General features: G+C 36.7%; 1 protein-coding gene across 15 annotated transcripts in view; it reads left to right on the top strand.

Annotated features, from left to right (window-relative positions):
* Positions 1–19,694, top strand: part of LOC129725247 (collagen alpha-1(XVIII) chain) — a 698,730-nt gene that overhangs the window by 570,484 nt on the left and 108,552 nt on the right. For 12 of the 15 annotated variants that reach the window (XM_055680820.1, XM_055680831.1, XM_055680832.1 and 9 more), the window contains 6 exons: positions 2,952–3,200; positions 3,535–3,549; positions 10,984–11,148; positions 11,359–11,449; positions 11,582–11,682; positions 11,889–11,918. In XM_055680820.1, the coding sequence (XP_055536795.1) occupies positions 2,952–3,200; positions 3,535–3,549; positions 10,984–11,148; positions 11,359–11,449; positions 11,582–11,682; positions 11,889–11,918 (651 nt within the window). The remainder of the gene's footprint in view (positions 1–2,951; positions 3,201–3,534; positions 3,550–10,983; positions 11,149–11,358; positions 11,450–11,581; positions 11,683–11,888; positions 11,919–19,694) is intronic. The other 3 variants (XM_055680833.1, XM_055680828.1, XM_055680826.1) reach the window with 2 other exon arrangements.

The following is a 19,694-nucleotide window of genomic DNA, read 5'->3' as shown; positions in this document are numbered from 1 at the left end:
ATCACTTCAGCAAGCGATACTAATTGGGAAGGTTCCTCACGGAGAAATCGACTCACCTTGGTTGCTTTTGCTTCTGGATTTGCGAGCACCGCAAAGAACGTTGCGCTACGATTCGTTACTCGTGCCTAGATTTCATCGAACATCTTGTGGATATAATGAAACAGTCGCTGCGTGCATTCGTGCCTTTTCACTTGTTGAAGATTAGGGTTCCCCATTCATCAAGACTAAGTGTTAGATGAGTTTAATTACAAAAAAAAAACAATAAACAGTATATTTTAGCTTTTTTTCACTTCAACAACGTATAGAATAAATAAGGGTGGCTTGGGATGGATGAAACTTATAACAGTTTTGAGTGCTCTCAACTTTGAGAAAAGCTAAAATTTGAGAAAAAGTATTGACATCATGATTTCACTTTCCCCATTCTATCTTATACGTTCTTAAACTTATTCAAAAAATAAGCTAAAATATACTATAACTTTAAAAGGAAAAGTCCTGGAGATGTGTGGTCTTCAACAAAAACGTGTGTTTTGTATGCCCAAATGCTTCTTTAGAACAATGTTTTGTTGTAACAAAAGTTAAGTACAAAAAACTAACTTTTAAGTAACTTTTTTATTCCACGGTAGTTTGTCACGTTTCTACGATCGCCATTTATAACGCCACTATAACTTTGTAAGCAAAAGTCCTGCAGATGTGTGGTCTTCAGCAGAAACGTGTGTTTTGTATGCGGTATATTTTTCCAAATCTGTATCGCATTTCCAGTTCGCTTATTTTTCACTCTCTTTACTTCACATACTGTCTGCTTAATGAAATCTCAATTCTTTGAAAAAATATTTTTGCGGGCTAGATCCATGTTTAAATTTTAATTATTCCTTTGTAACAACTCAGCAAACATTAAGTTTCGAGACGCATGTTTTTCGTGTTTCATCCCGGAGCTACCACTAAAACAAAAAACAGTTCTTCTCCTTTCGCTTCGACAGTGAATTGCCACCCCATAACAGTGCAACCGGTGCTCACAAACTCATGCCACCCGTTCTTGTTAGAGTACTCTCGGGTACAGCCGTGTCATCATAGTACCACCTAGAGAGCGCAGAGCCACAATGTTCGCTAGCCGACCATCGATAAAAAAAACCGGAACCAGTTGACAACTGGAAACTGTGCAACCGATTGGCAGACGGTATCTTTTACAGTTGTCTTAATTTGTTCCTGAAAAGCACACCAGATCGAATAGCAGTGCAGGCAAAGGCAAAAAATAATCCCTTCTAAAACGGTACGAGCAATTTTAATTGGCAATTCTGTTGCCGAGTGATGCTTTGTGTTCCGTCGATGCGCCATAACGAATCCTGCGGGGGTTGGCCGGTGCAGCTAGAGAGCGACTTTCTATTTTATCCCCAAACTACCCGATCAAAGTGGCTTAGCAAAAAATCTCTCCTAAACATAGTCAATCGGGGCTGATACAGTCGCAAAAAATGTTTTAGTTTAACTAGTTTTGTAGCGGGATTTTTTTCACTTCAATTCGGAAGATTTTCTTCTCTATTGTTCAAATAGATTGTCTATTTAGTGCCAATTCTATATTTTGCTGACAAACTATAGGTATATGGTCAAAATTGTTTCCAATTTTCACAAAACGAAAAACGTAAGAAAAAATTTATGTTGTATCGACAGATCCAGTGGAGGCAAACAATCAATGTCCATTTTCGTTAACAAATACTTCTGTCGTTGTTTTGCCTCGGCACGAGAGCCTTATTTTATGGCGTAAAATTTTCTTTCATCCAAAACAGCCGCCCGAAAAATAAATGAAGGGAGCGTTAAATCTAACAGAGTATACCTAATCCTCGGACCGGTCTAAGGGTATTTACTGCCGCTCGCTAATCTGGTGTCTGCCTACTTGTTTATTCTAGTTATTTTGACCGTTCTGGATAAATTTAATTAAATTCAATGAAGTGGCTGTTTACGTTCTTTTTCCGCGCATAGGAAGACCTTCAGAAAAGCTTAACATCAAACGTAATAAGTACGAAACAGAGCGTCCACGCATTAATTATTAAATTATGAAATCTTTTTTGCTTCTCGATAACCAAAAAAAAAAATTGAAGACACCTTGACCCACCTACCAGTGAGAAGTTAGAAATAATCATGCGCCTCCATCGAATTTCTAAGATGAAGGTGGCGCATGATGTTTGTAAACATGACGGTACTTTTACATCAAAGTAATTATAAGCCAGATCACAACCGTTATGTACCTACTGTTGGTTGGAAAGCATTTAACGTACAACAAATTTACCAAGTAGAAAATTCTAAACCTCTTAACAGACCATTAATCCTAATGCGACAGGCTAATTAACTAACCTAATTAAAATGATGTACTGCTCGGTAATTCGACCCAATTGCCGATCCATACAAAACCGAAGCGGTAAACGTAATCATCCATGTATGTCCTCCAATACACAAAGCTCCACCTAATCCATTCGGTTGAAAAAGCGAAAAGAAAACTGTTGCCTTTACAGCTAACCTTACCACTTTTCAACTGAAAAACAAAAAATTTCCACCAAGGTACACTCCAACGAGAAAGTTTTTAAATTAATGGAAGATCAAGCGAATTCCTGTTTGCTAACGTCGGAAAACGAGTTAGTGGGATTCTTTGAAGGAAAAAAAACATATTACAAACAGAAGCATTCGATGAAAAATTCATGCTCTAATCGAAACTTTCACTGCATGCCAGAATCGATTCGGAAGAAAATTAGCAGCAAATTTCATCAGTGGATTGTTTCTAATTTCCTAATTACGGCTTTGATCGTCAGTAACGGAGCAGCAGACAGCAAACAAGCAGCAGCATCTTCTGAACCGAACGCCAAATGGGCAAAACAAAAACGTTCACAATTCTTCCTCTCCCATTCGCTGAACATTACTATCTACTAAAAGCTACCTTTCACACTCTGTTCTCATTTCTATTCCAGTCAAGTGGAGATGATGACGATGGCCTGTTCCACCCTGAGCCACCGATGATTTCTCCACCCCCGCCGGACTACGGGTTCCGGTTGAAGGGCGATAAGGGCGAACGGGGACTTAAAGGACCGCCTGGTGACAGCATACGAGGCCCCCCTGGTCCACCCGGTCCACCTGGACCGCTCGGGCCGCCAGGACCACCCGGTGCGGTTGGACCCCGCGGTCCAGGCCACCTCGACGAAGGATCTGGCGACGAAATGGTAAGCATTAGTATTCGCCACCGGGCACCTGCACTATATACGGAATATTACAGTAATGGCCGAAAAAGTGACTGCCGTTTCTTCGCTGGGAGTTGTGAAGTTCAAGAATATTTAAACGATATCTAAATTTCGTGACTTGGGGGAAAAAGAAGCTAGGTTAATTTTAGCAAACTATACGTTAAATGTTATTCCCAGCGAAGCAAACGTCCAGTGGCCCATACTGTACCAAATAGTCGGTCATAGTTTATTAAAATTCAATTTCTCTGCTTTCTCGTGCTGCTGTTCTCTTTTCTGCCACATGCCGCCATCTCGGCTGGTAATTTAATCTGATCAGAAGAGATTATCTCAGGTAATTAAGAGATGGAATAAAATATATACCAAGCTACCTTAGTTTCGACTGTTCGGTTCCGATTTTCCAACCACCGCCCCATTAGCCAACCTCCTGCACCACCGTTCGTTCGCATCCAATTGGTCTAATTATTATTATTTTGCCAGGCAGCTCGCGTTTGCACTTTATTTATGATGTCCATTAGTTAATGGCCATACCAATAACAATACTCTGAAGTGTTTCGCGTTTAATGCGCTGAATTGGGGTGCTTTTATGATTCGGTAAATCCAGACGAGTCAGGGAATTTTTGGATCTTGTTAGATTTGTATTAGTGGGCGTACTGACAAATGAATGGCAAGAAAAATAAGCTTTACGTACGAGTGTTTTAGTTGATTTTCTTAACTAAAAATTCAGATAGAACTACTAATCCTGAATTTTTCATCCTCATTTAAAATTTCACTGAGTGAAATAGCATCTAAAGAAAGAGCATCGGTATTAAAATATTAAACAGGGTTACGGTTGATAGATAAGTGTTCATGATTAATCGAAATTCATCACGAGTTTATTTCCTTCTACAGTTATATACAGGATGATATTTTTTATCAACAATTTCATTTCAGATTTGAAGAGCACAATGACAAGGGTCAGTCTTTTAGCATTTTTTCACCAACTTATCAATGTTTGAGATTTCATTAACATGAATAAACACGAAATATACTCTCACAAAAAAATAGTCTCAGAGGTGTATAAGTCAAAAGTGATCGAACCAAAGGAAAGTTTCAAGACGTAATATATAAAAAAATCCATCAAAAGCTTTCCTTATAGTGCCTTATGATCGGGTATCATCATATACATCATTTTCTCCAGGGCGTCAACAATCAGGTAGAGTAGATAAACCTATTAAGAACCACTGTCCTATAATAGACCTCTCGTCAGATTAATTCAATTTCTCCTAACATAAACGGAAATTTATAATAGTTTCTAGTGATTCTGATGCACATTGGCTGGATAAAATGTTTCCTGATAGAAAAATCTTTCGAGTTTTCACTTTTACTTTACCTGAAGGGCATGCTTGTCATTCTCCTCAGTATGTGGAAAGAACGGAGATCCGCGCTCTTTCCTTTCAGTATGTGCCTGCGTGTAGCAAATGCTTTCACCACACTGCTTCTTTCTCCACTTCAAAGTGTCTCAACCAACTTACAGAGAGACAAACACACTTCCAGCTCACACCACATCTGATAGAAACAAGAGGGGTGGATCACTCTACAGAGAAAACGCAGAAGTACACCACAGTGTCCACTGGCGGACTACTCGAAAGTGGAAAGCGAAAAATCGGGCAAAAGTGTAGTCCTCGTGTTGCTACACCACGAAAACTAATTTAACCAGGGTAAACTCGACCGGCACAAGCAACGCAGTCTATTCTTCTTCCTTTTCTGCATGCTCAAGAAACAAACTGTGAAACGCACCGCAGATAGCTATGCTGTGTAATTATTGTGCGTGATGTCCATACGTGTGAGAAAGTACACCATAGTTCATTGTCTCGCAAGAGAGAGATTCCAGATTTCACCGCGGTGCTTTCAGGAGGCTCAGCAGATAAAAATCGTTTGTCACTCTCTTCTAGTAAGTGCGTTGATTTGCTGTTTAATGTGAGAGCAGTTGTTTTCGCAGTGCAAGATGTCCTCCTGCAGTCTAGAGGTTTTCTGAGGAGAAAGGACAAGCATGTCTGAGGGCAAGTATAACAGAACGTAAACATTCTTAAATAATTGTCAAGGCAGGATTTTCAGTTCAACAGGGTTCGAAAACAAAGTGTTGGAAAGTAGCAAATGCTGAGACTCATTTACAAATTACGTGAGGATATTTATTCAAAATTTTCTTCCTCCCTCCCCCTACTCCATAATAAGCGATCGTGCGATTTTTCATAACCCTTTATTCACCTCAAATCTTTGTAAGATTTTCTTTAAAAAAAAATATTGAAATTGATTCAAAAACATGTTTTTTTTTCGATAAAAAACCTTTTCATTTTTAAAAAATTCGTAGAGAAATGATATAAATAAAAGTTAAAACTATATAAACAAAGTAAAGTACATGACACTAATCAACACAGGTTCTGCTCAAAATCTTAAACTGCAAAGAAAAGAAAGATAACAACTTTTCATCCATTCCTACGAATTTCGGTGCACGCTTTTGTCCGTCAGTTGCAACACAGGTTTGCCCTAGAACTCAAACTGAAAATAAATAAAAGATTATAGCTTTTTGAGCTTTTCTGCGAGTTTCGTTGACCTTAGTCAGCTCGCAAGTGCGTCCTAAGGCCGCAAATCAATTACTCGCCTGGTTCGTCGCTTCTAGATTTTCTTACAGGAAAACTTTGAGTCTCTGAAGAACTTGGCTAGAAGCACCAGAATCCACATCTAATATTCTTCCAGTTTGATCTCCAGGGTCAATTTTTTTTTTCATTTTTGTAGATAAGTTGTCAGCATTGGTTGCCTTAAATCTCAAACTGAAAAAATATGAGATTATAGCTTTTAACCTTTCCTGTAAAATTTGGAACCTTTAGTCAACTCGGAAGTGCGTAAAGTCTTCAAAGACCTCGATGAAGTTTTCCTGTACACAAATGTAGAAGCGGCGAACACCGCGAACAATTACTCTATGGCCCTTTGACGCACTTCCGAGCAAGCTGGTGGCACCAAAAATCACAGGAATAGTTAAACAGTTATAATCTATTATCATTTTTCCAGTTTGAGCTCTGGGACAAAACCTGTGATGGCCAGTATAATAATCATTCAGCAAAGGTGAATTCGCTGCTTTGCCGGGCTTTAAGTAGGTATTAGAACCTTAGCGAGACAATTTTCAATTATTTAAAAAAAAAAATTATTTTGTCTGTTTATGTCTTTATTTTATTCTTGAATTTTTCGTAAGATATTCTCGACTCCCGCTTTTTTCCTAGTAATTATTTGTTAAAAATGTTTCCACTTTCCTCTCCCCTTAATGTAATTTGTGAATGATCCCTTGGGTTTTCTTTTTTTTAATTACTTAGTTTGAAAACATTGAAAAAAATCAGGACACTGAGAGAGAGTATAACCAATATGCAGGAGTACCTAAAAGCCCTGGGTGCTACTTTCCGATTTGAAAATCGACCTTCAGTTTATTTATACACAGACTTTGAAGCCAACTGTTTAGTGTACAGGACAATTGCGGGGCTAGCGCTAAGATCCTACTGACACTAACAGTTTCTCCCGAGCCGAAACTCGAACCCTCGACGACTGGCTTGTTAGGCCAGCATCGTACCTCGAGACCATCTGGGAGATACCTAGCATTGCTAATGATCTAAAATGAAAAGAAACAAAATTAGAACGCTAATAGAAACAAACTTAAAAAAAGCGTAGCTACTGACAGAACAAAAGTTTTGCAAGTTGGGATTTAGAAAGAGTATAGAATAACTACAATCAGCAAATCCTTTGCCAGGACGACATGAATACGGGGCTTCCGACCAACACGAAAATTTTATGATTGGGCTCAACCAATGTTGATTGGCAGCTATATAACGAGTTTTGTCGTTTTTCGGAACTGTCCATCTATATTTTAACTGACTTTTGAAGCGACTATATCGACCTCTCAGGGATCGAGTGTTTCTTGGAGAACACTTGAGGGCTTCTTTAAGTTTTTCCTCCAGAAACAGAAACTTTTTATCAATCTAACTTCCGGACATTGCTTAATTAACTCGAATAGGATATTTCTGGAGAAAGCTCGGCAAGTTATTAAACAGTCCAGAAAAAAATTCATTCAATAGAAAAAGATATACCGCAAAACTGAACTTCCAAACTTTACACTGATCGTAATTACGAATGGGTTAGGATGGAACTGATTCTCTTCAGGCTACTCATTCAGCCTTCATGGTATTCGTTCAATTTTGCTAAGACTGAGAACCCAAACAAAAATGTTGTGAATCAAAAGAAACTAACAAATACGTGTATGCCAAGGCCCTGTTCTAATGCAGTTATTTCAGGCTATACAAAACAATAACGGCATAAATCTACTTAACCACTGTACAGTGATAAGAAGATTCCTTATTGTTAAATTGGTATGTTGAAAATTTATTTATTCAAAGCATTGTGTAGAATGCTTTACTCTGGTTAACAGCCGGACGGAAATCCCTGACTCTTTTTCAAAGCACTAGATACCAAAAAATAAGCAATAAGACGAGAGAATATAAATAGAACATAATAAATCAAGTATAACTAGGTATTTAATCTGGGTTAAGTGGAGCTCACACCGATCCATATAATCCTCGTAATCACAAACACCCAGAGCCGGATTTACGATTGTGGGGGCCCGGGGCCCAGTTTACAGTGGGGGCCCCAGAATAAAACAAACCCGTTTTTTTATCGTACGAGTTAAAAACACTTATTTCTCATTGAAAAGACACCAAAAATTTGCTAGAAATTTTTCTTACAAGTTTTTTTTTGCAGAGAACTTATTGATTGAATAATCAACATTCAGCACCTTCAGAATATTGTACTCTCAACTTAACAATGCTAAGTTTGACAGCCTTTCACTCTTCATAGTCGTACGCAACCTATTTTCAATCAGTTTCATCTTCGATAAAGACCTTTCTCCAGTTGCGTTCGAGATCATTAGGCTCAAATAAATAAATGTATGCAACTGCTCGAAATCCGGAATTTTTTTCTTGATATCTGAAAAATAAAAACCTACCGCAATTCGAATAAATGCGATCCGCAAGCAAAAATTTGCACACAATTTGAGGAAGACTGCGCAAATATAAGGCTACGCTGGCAATAATCTACAGAACCTAGGAAAAAACTAGGGGTAAGCGGAGTAAGACCGCCCTTAAGCAATTCGGTTTATAGAAAAAAAAGTTGCGGCTGCAATTTCATTTTTTCTTCGCTAAGAATTTCTTCTATTCAATACCCGCATTTAAAAAATAAGAACTGAAATATTTTTGTTTATTTTCCAATTTTTTTTTTCAATTTTTAAAAATTCATTGAAAATGTGCAGATCTTTTTCATGCGGGGTAAGCCCGCCCACCAGCGGGGTAAGATCGCCCACCATTTTTTGAGGATAAACAATATTTTTAGGGCCGAAACGGTTGATTTTATCGGTATAGTGTCTCTGACAAAGTTGTGGATGGTACTTTTTTTTCTTTTTAAATAAAATATACACTGTGAAAAATCTGAAAAAAAAATTTCTAAGTTTCAACTTATTTTGTTTTCTGATTATTCAAGTTCAGATCAATGTTTAGGTAACTTTTTTGGTTTTCAAAATAAATAGATTTTTCAGAATTGGGGGTTTTCAAGATATTGAATTCATAATATACCTATCTTTAAGCTAAAAATTAAAACTCATTAAACCTGTCTGTATGATTCTTTTGAAGACTTATTATGTATAGAAAAATACTAATAATTATTCTTTCTTTTATTTATATTTTCAATTTTCTTTTTTCTTTTTTTTTTTTGAAGAACAAAATTATCAACGACTCTATACACCAAACAAACCGTCCAAAAAAAAATTCTTCACAAAAATTTAGCTATTAATATTTCTATTACTCCATGATCCAACAACCATAAAGTTTTAGCTTACCTTTTGTAGATTTTACAGGCAAAAACATATTTTTTCAAATAAATTTGAAAAAAGAAATATATTTTTAATTCTATTTTTATATCTTTTCTTTAAATTTTTTATAGTGTGTATTTTTTTCGGAAGTAAAAAACTACTATTTTCAATTCTGCCGGAGACGTCATATCAATCAAACAAACCGTCATGGCTCTAAAATTATTTTGGTTCTTTAACACCATTTTCACATAGGTTTACTTTTTTCAAAAATAAGTCTTGTTAAAATATATTACTAGAAAAGCTTCAACCAAATCGAAAATGGTCGATTAACATCGATGTCTTATGTGGCTTGAAGTTGCTTTACTGATCCTGTAAATATTCCCTTTGTAGTGTCGAGGCAGTTGGGTCTTGAAGTAAAACAACAAGCAGTTGGATACGTGGCGGTTTCACCCCTTGTATAGTGGGCGACTTTACCCCCAGTGGAACATTTTCATATTTGACCGAAAAAGTAGTCAAAATTACAAGATTACTCACGGCCTTCGATATTCCCGAAAGAAGATAGATTCAGGCAAGCGATTAAACGTATATTCACGAACAAAACAATAGATTTTTAGACTGAAAAACCTTAAGTCCCGTTGCCGCAAAACAATAGCGCATTGACTGGTTGCCAGCTGAAAGGTTGTTTTTGATTATTTCTGCGAGCGTTCGCGCTCTATCAAAACAGAAAAACGTGCAAAATGTTATGTAATTATACTGTGATAGACACGTTAATGAAATTTTTCAATTATTTTATAACTTGGTAGTAAAACTACAGTGGGCGGTCTTACCCCGCAGGGCGGTCTTACCCTGTTTACCCCTACACACTTCTGCAGGTCAATAAAATCTGCACACGGACTCTGAAAATCTGCATTTTGCAACGCAAATCTAGTATCCCTGATTCGGATAGGTAAACTTATTTTCGGAATCAACAGCAATGTATTAAAAAAACTTGTGGATTATCTTCTTTCCTGCTTGATTTCCCATGCGCGCTGGTTCGATTCAAATGGTGTGTTCATGTGTGTCATTCCAAGAGAATCGAAGGTGAAATCTTATGGATGTGGTTGTGATATTGGCGCTCGCAAAAAAATAACACTGAAGGAAAGTTTCAGATTGAAATGGTCTGTTCAAATTTTTTTACTGTAAATTGAACTTTTGATTGAATCTCATTTTTGATACAGAAAAGAACTTTTTCTCGTTTTGTGGAGGCCCCAAAAATGTGGGGGCCCGGGGCCCGGGCCCCCTGCCCCCCCCCCCCTTAAATCCGGCTCTGCAAACACCAATAATGATACTTGAAGTACTTAATCCAAACATTCGTTTACCAGAAAAAAAGATTAATCCGTATCAGTTAATACCCACTGGACGGACATAATTGCTTTTGTTAATAAGACAGGCGTTTATTTTTGTTCCTCAAACTACCTCTACAGCCACACCATGCCCCACATAATAAATCAAGTATAACTAGGTATTTAATCTGGATTAAGTGGAGCTCACACCGATCCATATAATCCTCGTAATCACAAACACCAATAATGATACTTGAAGTACTTAATCCAAACATTTGTTTACCAGAAAAAAAGATTAATCCGTATCAGTTAATACCCACCGGAGCGGACATAATTGCTTTTGTTAATGAGACAGGCGTTTATTTTTGTTCCTCAAACTACCTCTACAGCCACACCATGCCCACCCCCACTGCTGTCCATTTATTTACCGGCTGCCGTTTTTGGTTTCGTTCAATTTTCCGCTTAGTCAATTGGAACAGTCAACAACTAGCTCAAACACGATTATCAGCCAGCAACCGCTTACCATCTCATCAAATCGCTCTTTCCCCTCTGCATTGTCTTACAGCTGTACGACGCACTGCCCAACCGCAAGCACTCGGGCCAGCAGTGCTTCTGCAACGTCACCCTGATCATGGAAGAGTTGAAAATGGACAACACTCTGCGTGAGTTCCTCCGCGGTCCAGCAGGACCGCAGGGCCGCGAGGGTAAAACCGGATCCCCCGGGCTAACTGTAAGTGCACTCTCCTTCGTTGTTGTTATTGTTGTTATAATTGCTATTGCTGCGAAGTAATTGAATTACACAAGTGCTTTTCAACCGCACCAATTGTGCTTTCCTGGTGGGCGACATGCTTTGCTCACACACCAGAAAAGCGGTGGCGCGTTTGTTGTGTTTTATTGCTGATTCAATTTTCTCGCTTTTCTCGCGCACCATCGAACACAGGGAGCCACAGGACCGGCTGGAGAACGTGGTACACCAGGACCGAAGGGGGACAAGGGAGACCGTGGAGATATCGGAACACCCGGCGCCGAGGGTAAGTCAATAATAATCATTCGAGTTATGAAGTGTTGTGGATTGTTCGCTCAAATGAAATTAATGAAAGTGTATTTTCTCCTCTCTCTCTTTACCGGGTGCGAAATTTGTCAACTTCGAACGCTGTAAACAGGCATCCAAGGTAGCAAGGGAGAGTCTGGTCTAGATGGACTGCCAGGTCCTCCTGGTCTGCCTGGACCCCCGGGTCCGCCGGGAATTCCGGAGAATTACGACGTAAGTGAACAATTCCTGTTCGACTTCATAAAAATTCGATCGCCTAATCTAATAGAGAAAAATTTTGCTGTGTCACTAACCAATAACAAGAACAGAAAAAAATTCTTATATCGATATCTAACCAACAAATTTAACAATTTCACGCTTTCTTTCTCTTTCTCTTAACAATCAACATAACAACTTTTTGTCAAATGTTTCGATTTTAGATAAATTGGAATCCATCGCGGATGTTTAAGGTATAGCAATAAGGGTAACAGCTATGACATTGTGAATATTTTACACTTCATCATAGAGTTTACATTTACGGTAGCGAAGCAGTTTTACCATCAACTTATGTTTACACACGTACAGTAATTGAGTCAAACTAGCTCTGAATCGTAAGCATAACTGCCACTCAACATTCTCTAAAAATAGGAAATATCTACCACCATCGTGGAGCAAATTGCACCTTGTTAGATTTGCTTTTCCTTGGTGGTTTTTATGGTGTCGACAGCTTGTTTAGATTGTAAGCAAGAAACCTCCCACCGAAAGACGTGCCCAATATCCTTCGAGAATGCCAAAATTGATCTCATTACACCACTATGCTTTGTTTCTGACGATGTTCCCAATCGAACAGGGCGCAAATACAAGTATGAATTATTTATCCCAAAAATAAAGTCGCACCATAGCGGCAGACAATCATTGTCGTTGCTTCGGAAAGCCTTTCGTGTACACAGTGGTCGACTTCTTTGGACGGGGTTTCTCTCTTAGTGGCTCTACAGTAACCTTGTAGCGAACTCACATTTTTTAACTGGCACCAACTTCAGCAGACCGCACTGTTAGCCGAAATATTGATCACCAGTTCCAGCGAACAACCTGCACTCCATCCCAATCCGTGTTTGACTTCCTGTGTGTATGGCGACAACCAACCAACTTGTCAAAACAACCTTGGCATGTGTTCCCCTGAGATTATTTCACCTTACTTCCGTTGTTTGTTTCCGATTGGTCTGGTTTGACGAGGCGTAAGCGGACCGTAATCGACTTCGCTAAGAGTCTAACGGAGTCAAACAGCCCAAATCGAACCGAAATATTCCGGTGTGTTGATACTTGGATCCACCCTTTGCCTCGACGTTCGACATTCCGAGTGATCAACGACAAATTGCGACAAACGCCGCCAGCAGTTGGCGTCTTCAACTCTCTCGAGTATCGTTCGGAACGGAAAAACAAAATATGACAAATCTAATTTTACTTCCGTACCGTACTGGACCACAAACGTGGAAAGCAGCTAAACTGTCGCTAGTGGCTACAAGCACAAGCAAACACAATAAAACCAGATTCACGATGTCAATTTTCGTGAGTCGAACAATCAGCCGACAGAAGCGCGATATCGTTAGGAGCTGAAATCGATGTTTACTATTACCGGGCTATGAAGTATGAATAATTCGAGCGAAATCAGTGCGTCACTGTTGTGATGACTGCTGGCTTAGTACTGCTTTGATTGCCCAGAGCGTAGATTTTCTTTTTTCATTTTTAGTTGACGGCCTTATTTGTACAGCATCAATAAAGTTTTCGAAAATAGATGTTCTCATGAAAGGTTAATGGCTTTTTCCACTTTAAAAAAAATCAGAAAAACCAGCTTTTATAAAACCTCTGATAAGGACACTTCTTTTAAAAAGAAACGCCACCTTGAATAATTATTTGAACGAAGTTAGAAGTTTTCGTGAGAAAGGGGCGTTGGATATGCAAAAAACACATTTTCGCAGAAAAAAATTAGCTTTTGAAAAAAAATGTGGAATTTGTGCGACAATGCGTTATAACAACGCTTAAAAAACGTTTGAATATTTTGAGGTGGATAGTAAAGTGTAGAGAACCGGCGAGAACATGTACAGAGTGCTTTTTCAAAGGGTGATTTAAGCGAAAACAAATGTAGTTTTTTTAAATTGCGACGGTAGCAATTCTCCCTCAAGGCATACACTTTGTTCAAATAAATGTAGCTCAAACCCGTTTGGTTGTATAAAAAACTATCTAGGAACGAAATGTATAAACTAATAATGCTTTGCAAGAAATTTTGGGTAACTGCTCCATTATTCATATCAACAGCTAGGTGCACCTATATTCATCTTATTTCTCTCATTTGTCCAATTTACCGTCAAATTTCTACAAATTTTGAAGGTAAATCTATTTGCTTCTCGATTTTGTCAAGTGGTTGAAAGTTTTACGTTGAAAATATGGTAAAACTTGACGATAAAGTAATCAAAAAGGCGTGATGAGATGAATATAGGTACTGAGATGGATATAGGAGCTATTTGGAATAAACAGTATTTTAATTTTTCAAATACCTATAATTCTAAAATTTAAATCGATAAAATCTTAGTTCGCTCAGTCATGTGTGTTATTTCATTAAAATGAAAAATGGCCGATTATTTTTTAATTATAATAAGCGAAAGCGAAAGTATAGCGAAATTTGTTTTCACACATAATTCACACATAAAAACAACTTATTTCCTTGATCAAAGTTTCTACATAGCTAGTGTTGCAAACTAAAAACTGAAAATTAGGTATTTATTACTTTAAAAATTTAAAAACATGTGCTCTCCATGAGTTATATTCATTTGATTTTGAACTGATTGAATTAGCTCAACTACATAGGTTGAAAAAAAAAATATTTTCGTAATTTAATCATGATTTCACTAAATTATTTTTTTCAGTGCACTTTAAAAAAAAAAACATTATTAATGTATTTGCTTTTTCAAAAAAAAAAAACCTGGAATAGGCAGACATCCCGTGCTTTAGACGACCTAGAAAGTTGCTGTCTACAGTAAAATTGTAAAGAAGATCAAGGGCTTCTAGATAGGAGACAAATCAGTGCGAAATTCCAGTGCTGCGTGGCGCTAGTAAGCGCGCAATTTTTCATATTTTGAGCTTAACTTATCTCACGACTCCGACCTCCTAGAAAGTTGCGCTCTTCTTTAAGCTTATTTAGAAGGTTAAGGTTTTAGTGCAGGATTTTCCCCTTGCGTGGCACTAGTGAGCACACAATAAACTGATCCAGTTTATCCCTCAGACCTAAATCCAATTACGTGGTTTGAGATGAGCTGGACCGTCAGATAAAGAAGATGCGACTCCAAAATGTTAATCATTTGCGGGAATAGCAAAGGGCAATTTATGAGAAAAAAAAAACGATAAGCCTGAATCGATTAATCAGAAAGCAAAAATCGATTATTTTGCCTGAAAAAACGATTCTGTGAACAGATTGATTGCGCTCATTGCTGTATGAGAGTGCTCGAAAAACATAGAAACAAATGAATACAAAAATATGTAAATCACTCGTTAAAAAGAAATTTAAGGCAAGAGAACCAAAATTGCATAAATTCTGCTGAGTAATTTCAATCGCTAAGTTGCTGAATACTGCAATTTCTCAGTAACAGGATTCTCTATGTAAATTTAGTTCATAACACTCAAACGCACACTAGCGTCGTGTAGTGAACAACCTGTGTAGTGATGACCCTATGAACAACTTTGCTGAAGACCGTAACGCTCTAGGCGGTTGAATTCACAATATACTGCATGTAAGTAGTTCACGTTGTGACAGTATTCCGAATTGAACTAATAACCAACCAGAGACCAAATAAAATCCCTTGACCTCCTAAACAAATTTGATTAAGCTGACAACTTTCTAAGCGACCGGATTCACAACTTGAAATAAATTTAAAAAAAATCAAAACTATGAACACCTAGGGTGACAAATTTTGTATTGAAACTTGCAGCAACTAAAACACTTTGACTTGCTGAACAAGTCTGCTGAAGACCGTGACTTTCTAAGTAGCTGACTTCACGAGATATAGAAAGTCAAAATGACTGCAAAACTACATGCACACTAGCACCACGTTACGTTTGTATTCGAAACTCAACTATTAACCAACAAGCAGCCCTTGGCCCTATGAACAACTTTCCTAAAGACCACAACTTCCTGGATTCACAAGATAAATCTAGTTCAAAATACTCAATGCATATTTTCACACTAGCACCACGTTGAGGCTGAATTCCGTACTTAACGTACACCAAACAAAATACCTGGTCCTTCTGAATAACTTTACTAATATCTACAAGTTTTCTAGCCAATAATTCCCATCCTTTTTGATTTCGCGCCCCTTTGCGAAACACAATGTGCTACATGTCCTCAAAGAATTGCAGATACAAACATTTCTATATGTTAGCGCAGCCTGCAAAAACCGGGAAAAAAAATGTAAATGAAATCGGCAGACAATTGAAACATTGATCAACTAAATGTCACTGTACTCATATTTAGGTTGGACTCAATTATATATCATTCGATGAAATATCATTTAAGATTCGATTATTCACTGTAGGATTTTTTTCCTATTTCAAATATGACTCTTTTCATAACACTTGAACCACATATTCAATCATAATAATTCATCAGTAAATCCTTAACTAGCCTGTTTATCTGATATCAGTATCGTTCAAATCGGTTTTGTAGTTTCTGAGATAATGAAGTTTCGTGATTTTTTTCATTTTGATACATTACAGACGGAGTTACAGTCCGATTACAGATAAAATTCAATAGGTTGTTATGAGGCAGCTAGACCTTTTATTTGACTCTAATTTTGTGAAAATCGGTTCAGCCATCTCTGAGAAAAGAAAGTGAGTTTAAGTAGTGTTTGAAATATGTTTCTTTTCATAGCTGGATGTCACATTTTTGAACATAACAGGCAAAGTGGCAACTATGACACTGATTTTATGAAAATCGGTCCAGCCATCTCTGAGAAACATGAGTGTGATTAAATAATCTCCAGAACACGTTTTTTTCCATAACTTTTAAACCGCATGTCCAATCTTAAAAAAATTCAAAAGTTAAGGGTTTTTGAGGCAGCCCGTTCATTCAAAACCACTTCGTTAAAAACGGTTGTGTCGTTTCGGAGATGATGAACTTTCATGATTTTCACATTTTGATAAATAACATACAAACTAAAAATCCGATTACAATAAAATTTAACGGGGTTCTATGGGACAACTAGACCTTTCATTGGAGAATAGTTTTATGAAAATCGGTCCAGCCATCTCTGAGAAAATCGAGTGAGACACACACACACACACACACACACATACATACACACACACAAAGTTTTATGCCGACACAAGTGTCAATATTACTATTTATCTTGTAAACATACCGAGATCAACAGTATTTTGAGTTATAAAGGCCTGGAGAAGAGATACAACAGCATACACTTCCAAGAAGATGCTATGAACAGAGTTGCCAACAAAATTTTTAATTGAACTGGAAGAATGCTGAAGAAAAATTGGGAAAAACTGGATTCCGAATAAATTTACAAAATACCGAAAAAATAAATTGTGAGAGAGCTTCTCTGTGATGGTTATTGAATCCAATATAAGTTTTAAATACAACAACTTCGGGCCTACATTTTGTTGAAATTATGGACTGAAAATTTTCATTCACAGGAGCAAAATTTGAAATTGCGCAACCAGTTTATCGCCAAATCAAGAAAATGAAGCTTTTTTCATTACTTTAATTTTTAACAAAAGAATTGACGCATCATTTTCTTACGTTACATCTGTGAATTTGAACAATTTTTAACTGCTACGCAACTGAAATTAATTTGAAGAATGCCGCCTGTATATAATATCTTTAAGCTAGATTGTTTTTATTTTTATATAACATTAACCCATCATTGCAACTATTTTTTTTTCTCCAAAATCTGATAAAACCTATTGGTTAGTTTTAGAATAAAGCTGAACTTACTTGTCTTATCTCAACCATGCACAACACATCCTTAATTTGGCCGTGTTTCGTGCGAGAGGTTACAATACTGAAAATTCTGCTTATCAATCCACAAAATTTACGTTTTAAAAATATTTCCAAACCAGTCGGAGATTGAGTGTCCAAAAAATCTGGATAAAACAGGCAGATATACATTAAGCTGGAAGATTTTGGGATTAAACTGTTTGACTGGATCACTTGAAAAAAACTGAAAGAATCCAGTTTAAACTGGAACATCGGCAACTCTGGCTATGAAAGCGCAGAAATAGCCTGACCATAATCCACTACACTATTTCATGTGTGGCGTCGTTGAATCGGATATCGTTAGTACTCTTAACACGACAATTGTTTAACTTATATCAAAAATCTCGCAAGGTGGTTTTATTGGACCGCGACATGCTGAAACAATGTTGCAACAGTTTTTTAATAAAATCATTGAATAATACCAAATTGTTTCGAAGAAACCGATTTACGAGAGATGCATTAAAAAACTTCTTTTTTTTTTAATTTTAGTAGTATATTTTTTATCTTTACTAACTTTACTTTATAAAGCGTCGTACGAAAATTACGTAACGTTGAAAATGTAGATTTCTGACCCCCTTCTTCCCCTTCGATGTAACAACAAGTAACGTTCGATATGACTCTCCCCCCCCCCCCCTAAAATTACGTAGCGCTGAACAACCTGACAATCAATTTTGAGCAAACATTTCAGTTACGTAACTGTTTCAACCACCCCTCCTCCCTATGTAACGATAAGTAACGCTGACTCAACTCCCGCCCCTTTAATGAGTTACGTAACTTGTGTACGACGCCTTACTACTTTCAACGGACAAAATTATATTTTTTTGTCATTTTTGGGTCTAAAAAGATTTTTTATCATCAATAGACACGCGGTTCAGCAAATTTGATTCATACCAGCATAGTAAAAATTTAATATTTGGTTTTCATCGTCAGTTGAAAAGAGAGCAAGAAAATACATTCATTCTATTTCTTCTTCTACCGAAATAAAATTGAAGGAAATTTTTCTGCATTTGGCTGTCGTCCAAAATATGTAGGAAATCTCCTTTTAAAACAATGTCATACTATGTTATTTTTCTGGTCTGTTGTGTTTAAACTGAAGAGAGAGAAATACTTTTGCACAGATTGCGAAAAAATTTTTAGGTACTAAATTAATTTTTTTATTTATTTGATTTTGTATGTATTGGGGATTGAATATTAAATTTTATTTTGGTATTCGAAAAGAATTGTTAAAAGTCAAATATAATACCAATGTTTACGCAATCAGAATATAAGAAAAAAAAGAAAAAAATTAGAATTAGAGTGTGTATAATGATAATTCAAAAAAAAAAACAGGTAATATATGAGCCGTTGCGTAACAGAGTGGACCATTTTTTTTCGAAAATGAGTTTTTTGCATTAACCTAAAGCTGAAGCTGGGAAATTGAGAAAATTTCGAAAAATTGAACTTCAAAGAAGATTTATACCGTGTTGAAATTTCGTCCGAAACAGAATGGCCATTCTGTTTAAGAACAGAGTGGTCTGCAACGACGACGAACAATTCAACAAGCGCTAATAATTGGAAAGCTTCTTAACGGAGAAATCGACTCATCTTGGTTGCTTTCGATTCTAAATTTGCGAGCACCGCAGAAAACGTTGCGCAACGATGCGTTGCTTGTGGCCAGGTTCCATCGAACATCTTTTGGTTATAACGAACCAGTCACTGCGTGCATTCGTGCCTTTTCAATAGTAGAAAACTTATTTGTATAGAACGAACCCAGCCATATATTTAAAAATAGGCTATTGAGATCGAATTTGTTGTAAATTAAGCTTTAATTCATTAAGACTAAATGTCAGATGAAATACAAATCAAATACAAATACAAATACAAATACAAATACAAATACAAATACAAATACAAATACAAATACAAATACAAATACAAATACAAATACAAATACAAATACAAATACAAATACAAATACAAATACAAATACAAATACAAATACAAATACAAATACAAATACAAATACAAATACAAATACAAATACAAATACAAATACAAATACAAATACAAATACAAATACAAATACAAATACAAATACAAATACAAATACAAATACAAATACAAATACAAATACAAATACAAATACAAATACAAATACAAATACAAATACAAATACAAATACAAATACAAATACAAATACAAATACAAATACAAATACAAATACAAA

Source organism: Wyeomyia smithii, chromosome 2 (assembly GCF_029784165.1).
Source record: "Wyeomyia smithii strain HCP4-BCI-WySm-NY-G18 chromosome 2, ASM2978416v1, whole genome shotgun sequence".
Taxonomy (NCBI): Eukaryota; Metazoa; Arthropoda; class Insecta; order Diptera; family Culicidae; genus Wyeomyia; species Wyeomyia smithii.
Note: the sequence above shows the minus strand (reverse complement) of the source record. Positions and strands in the feature narration are given on the sequence as shown.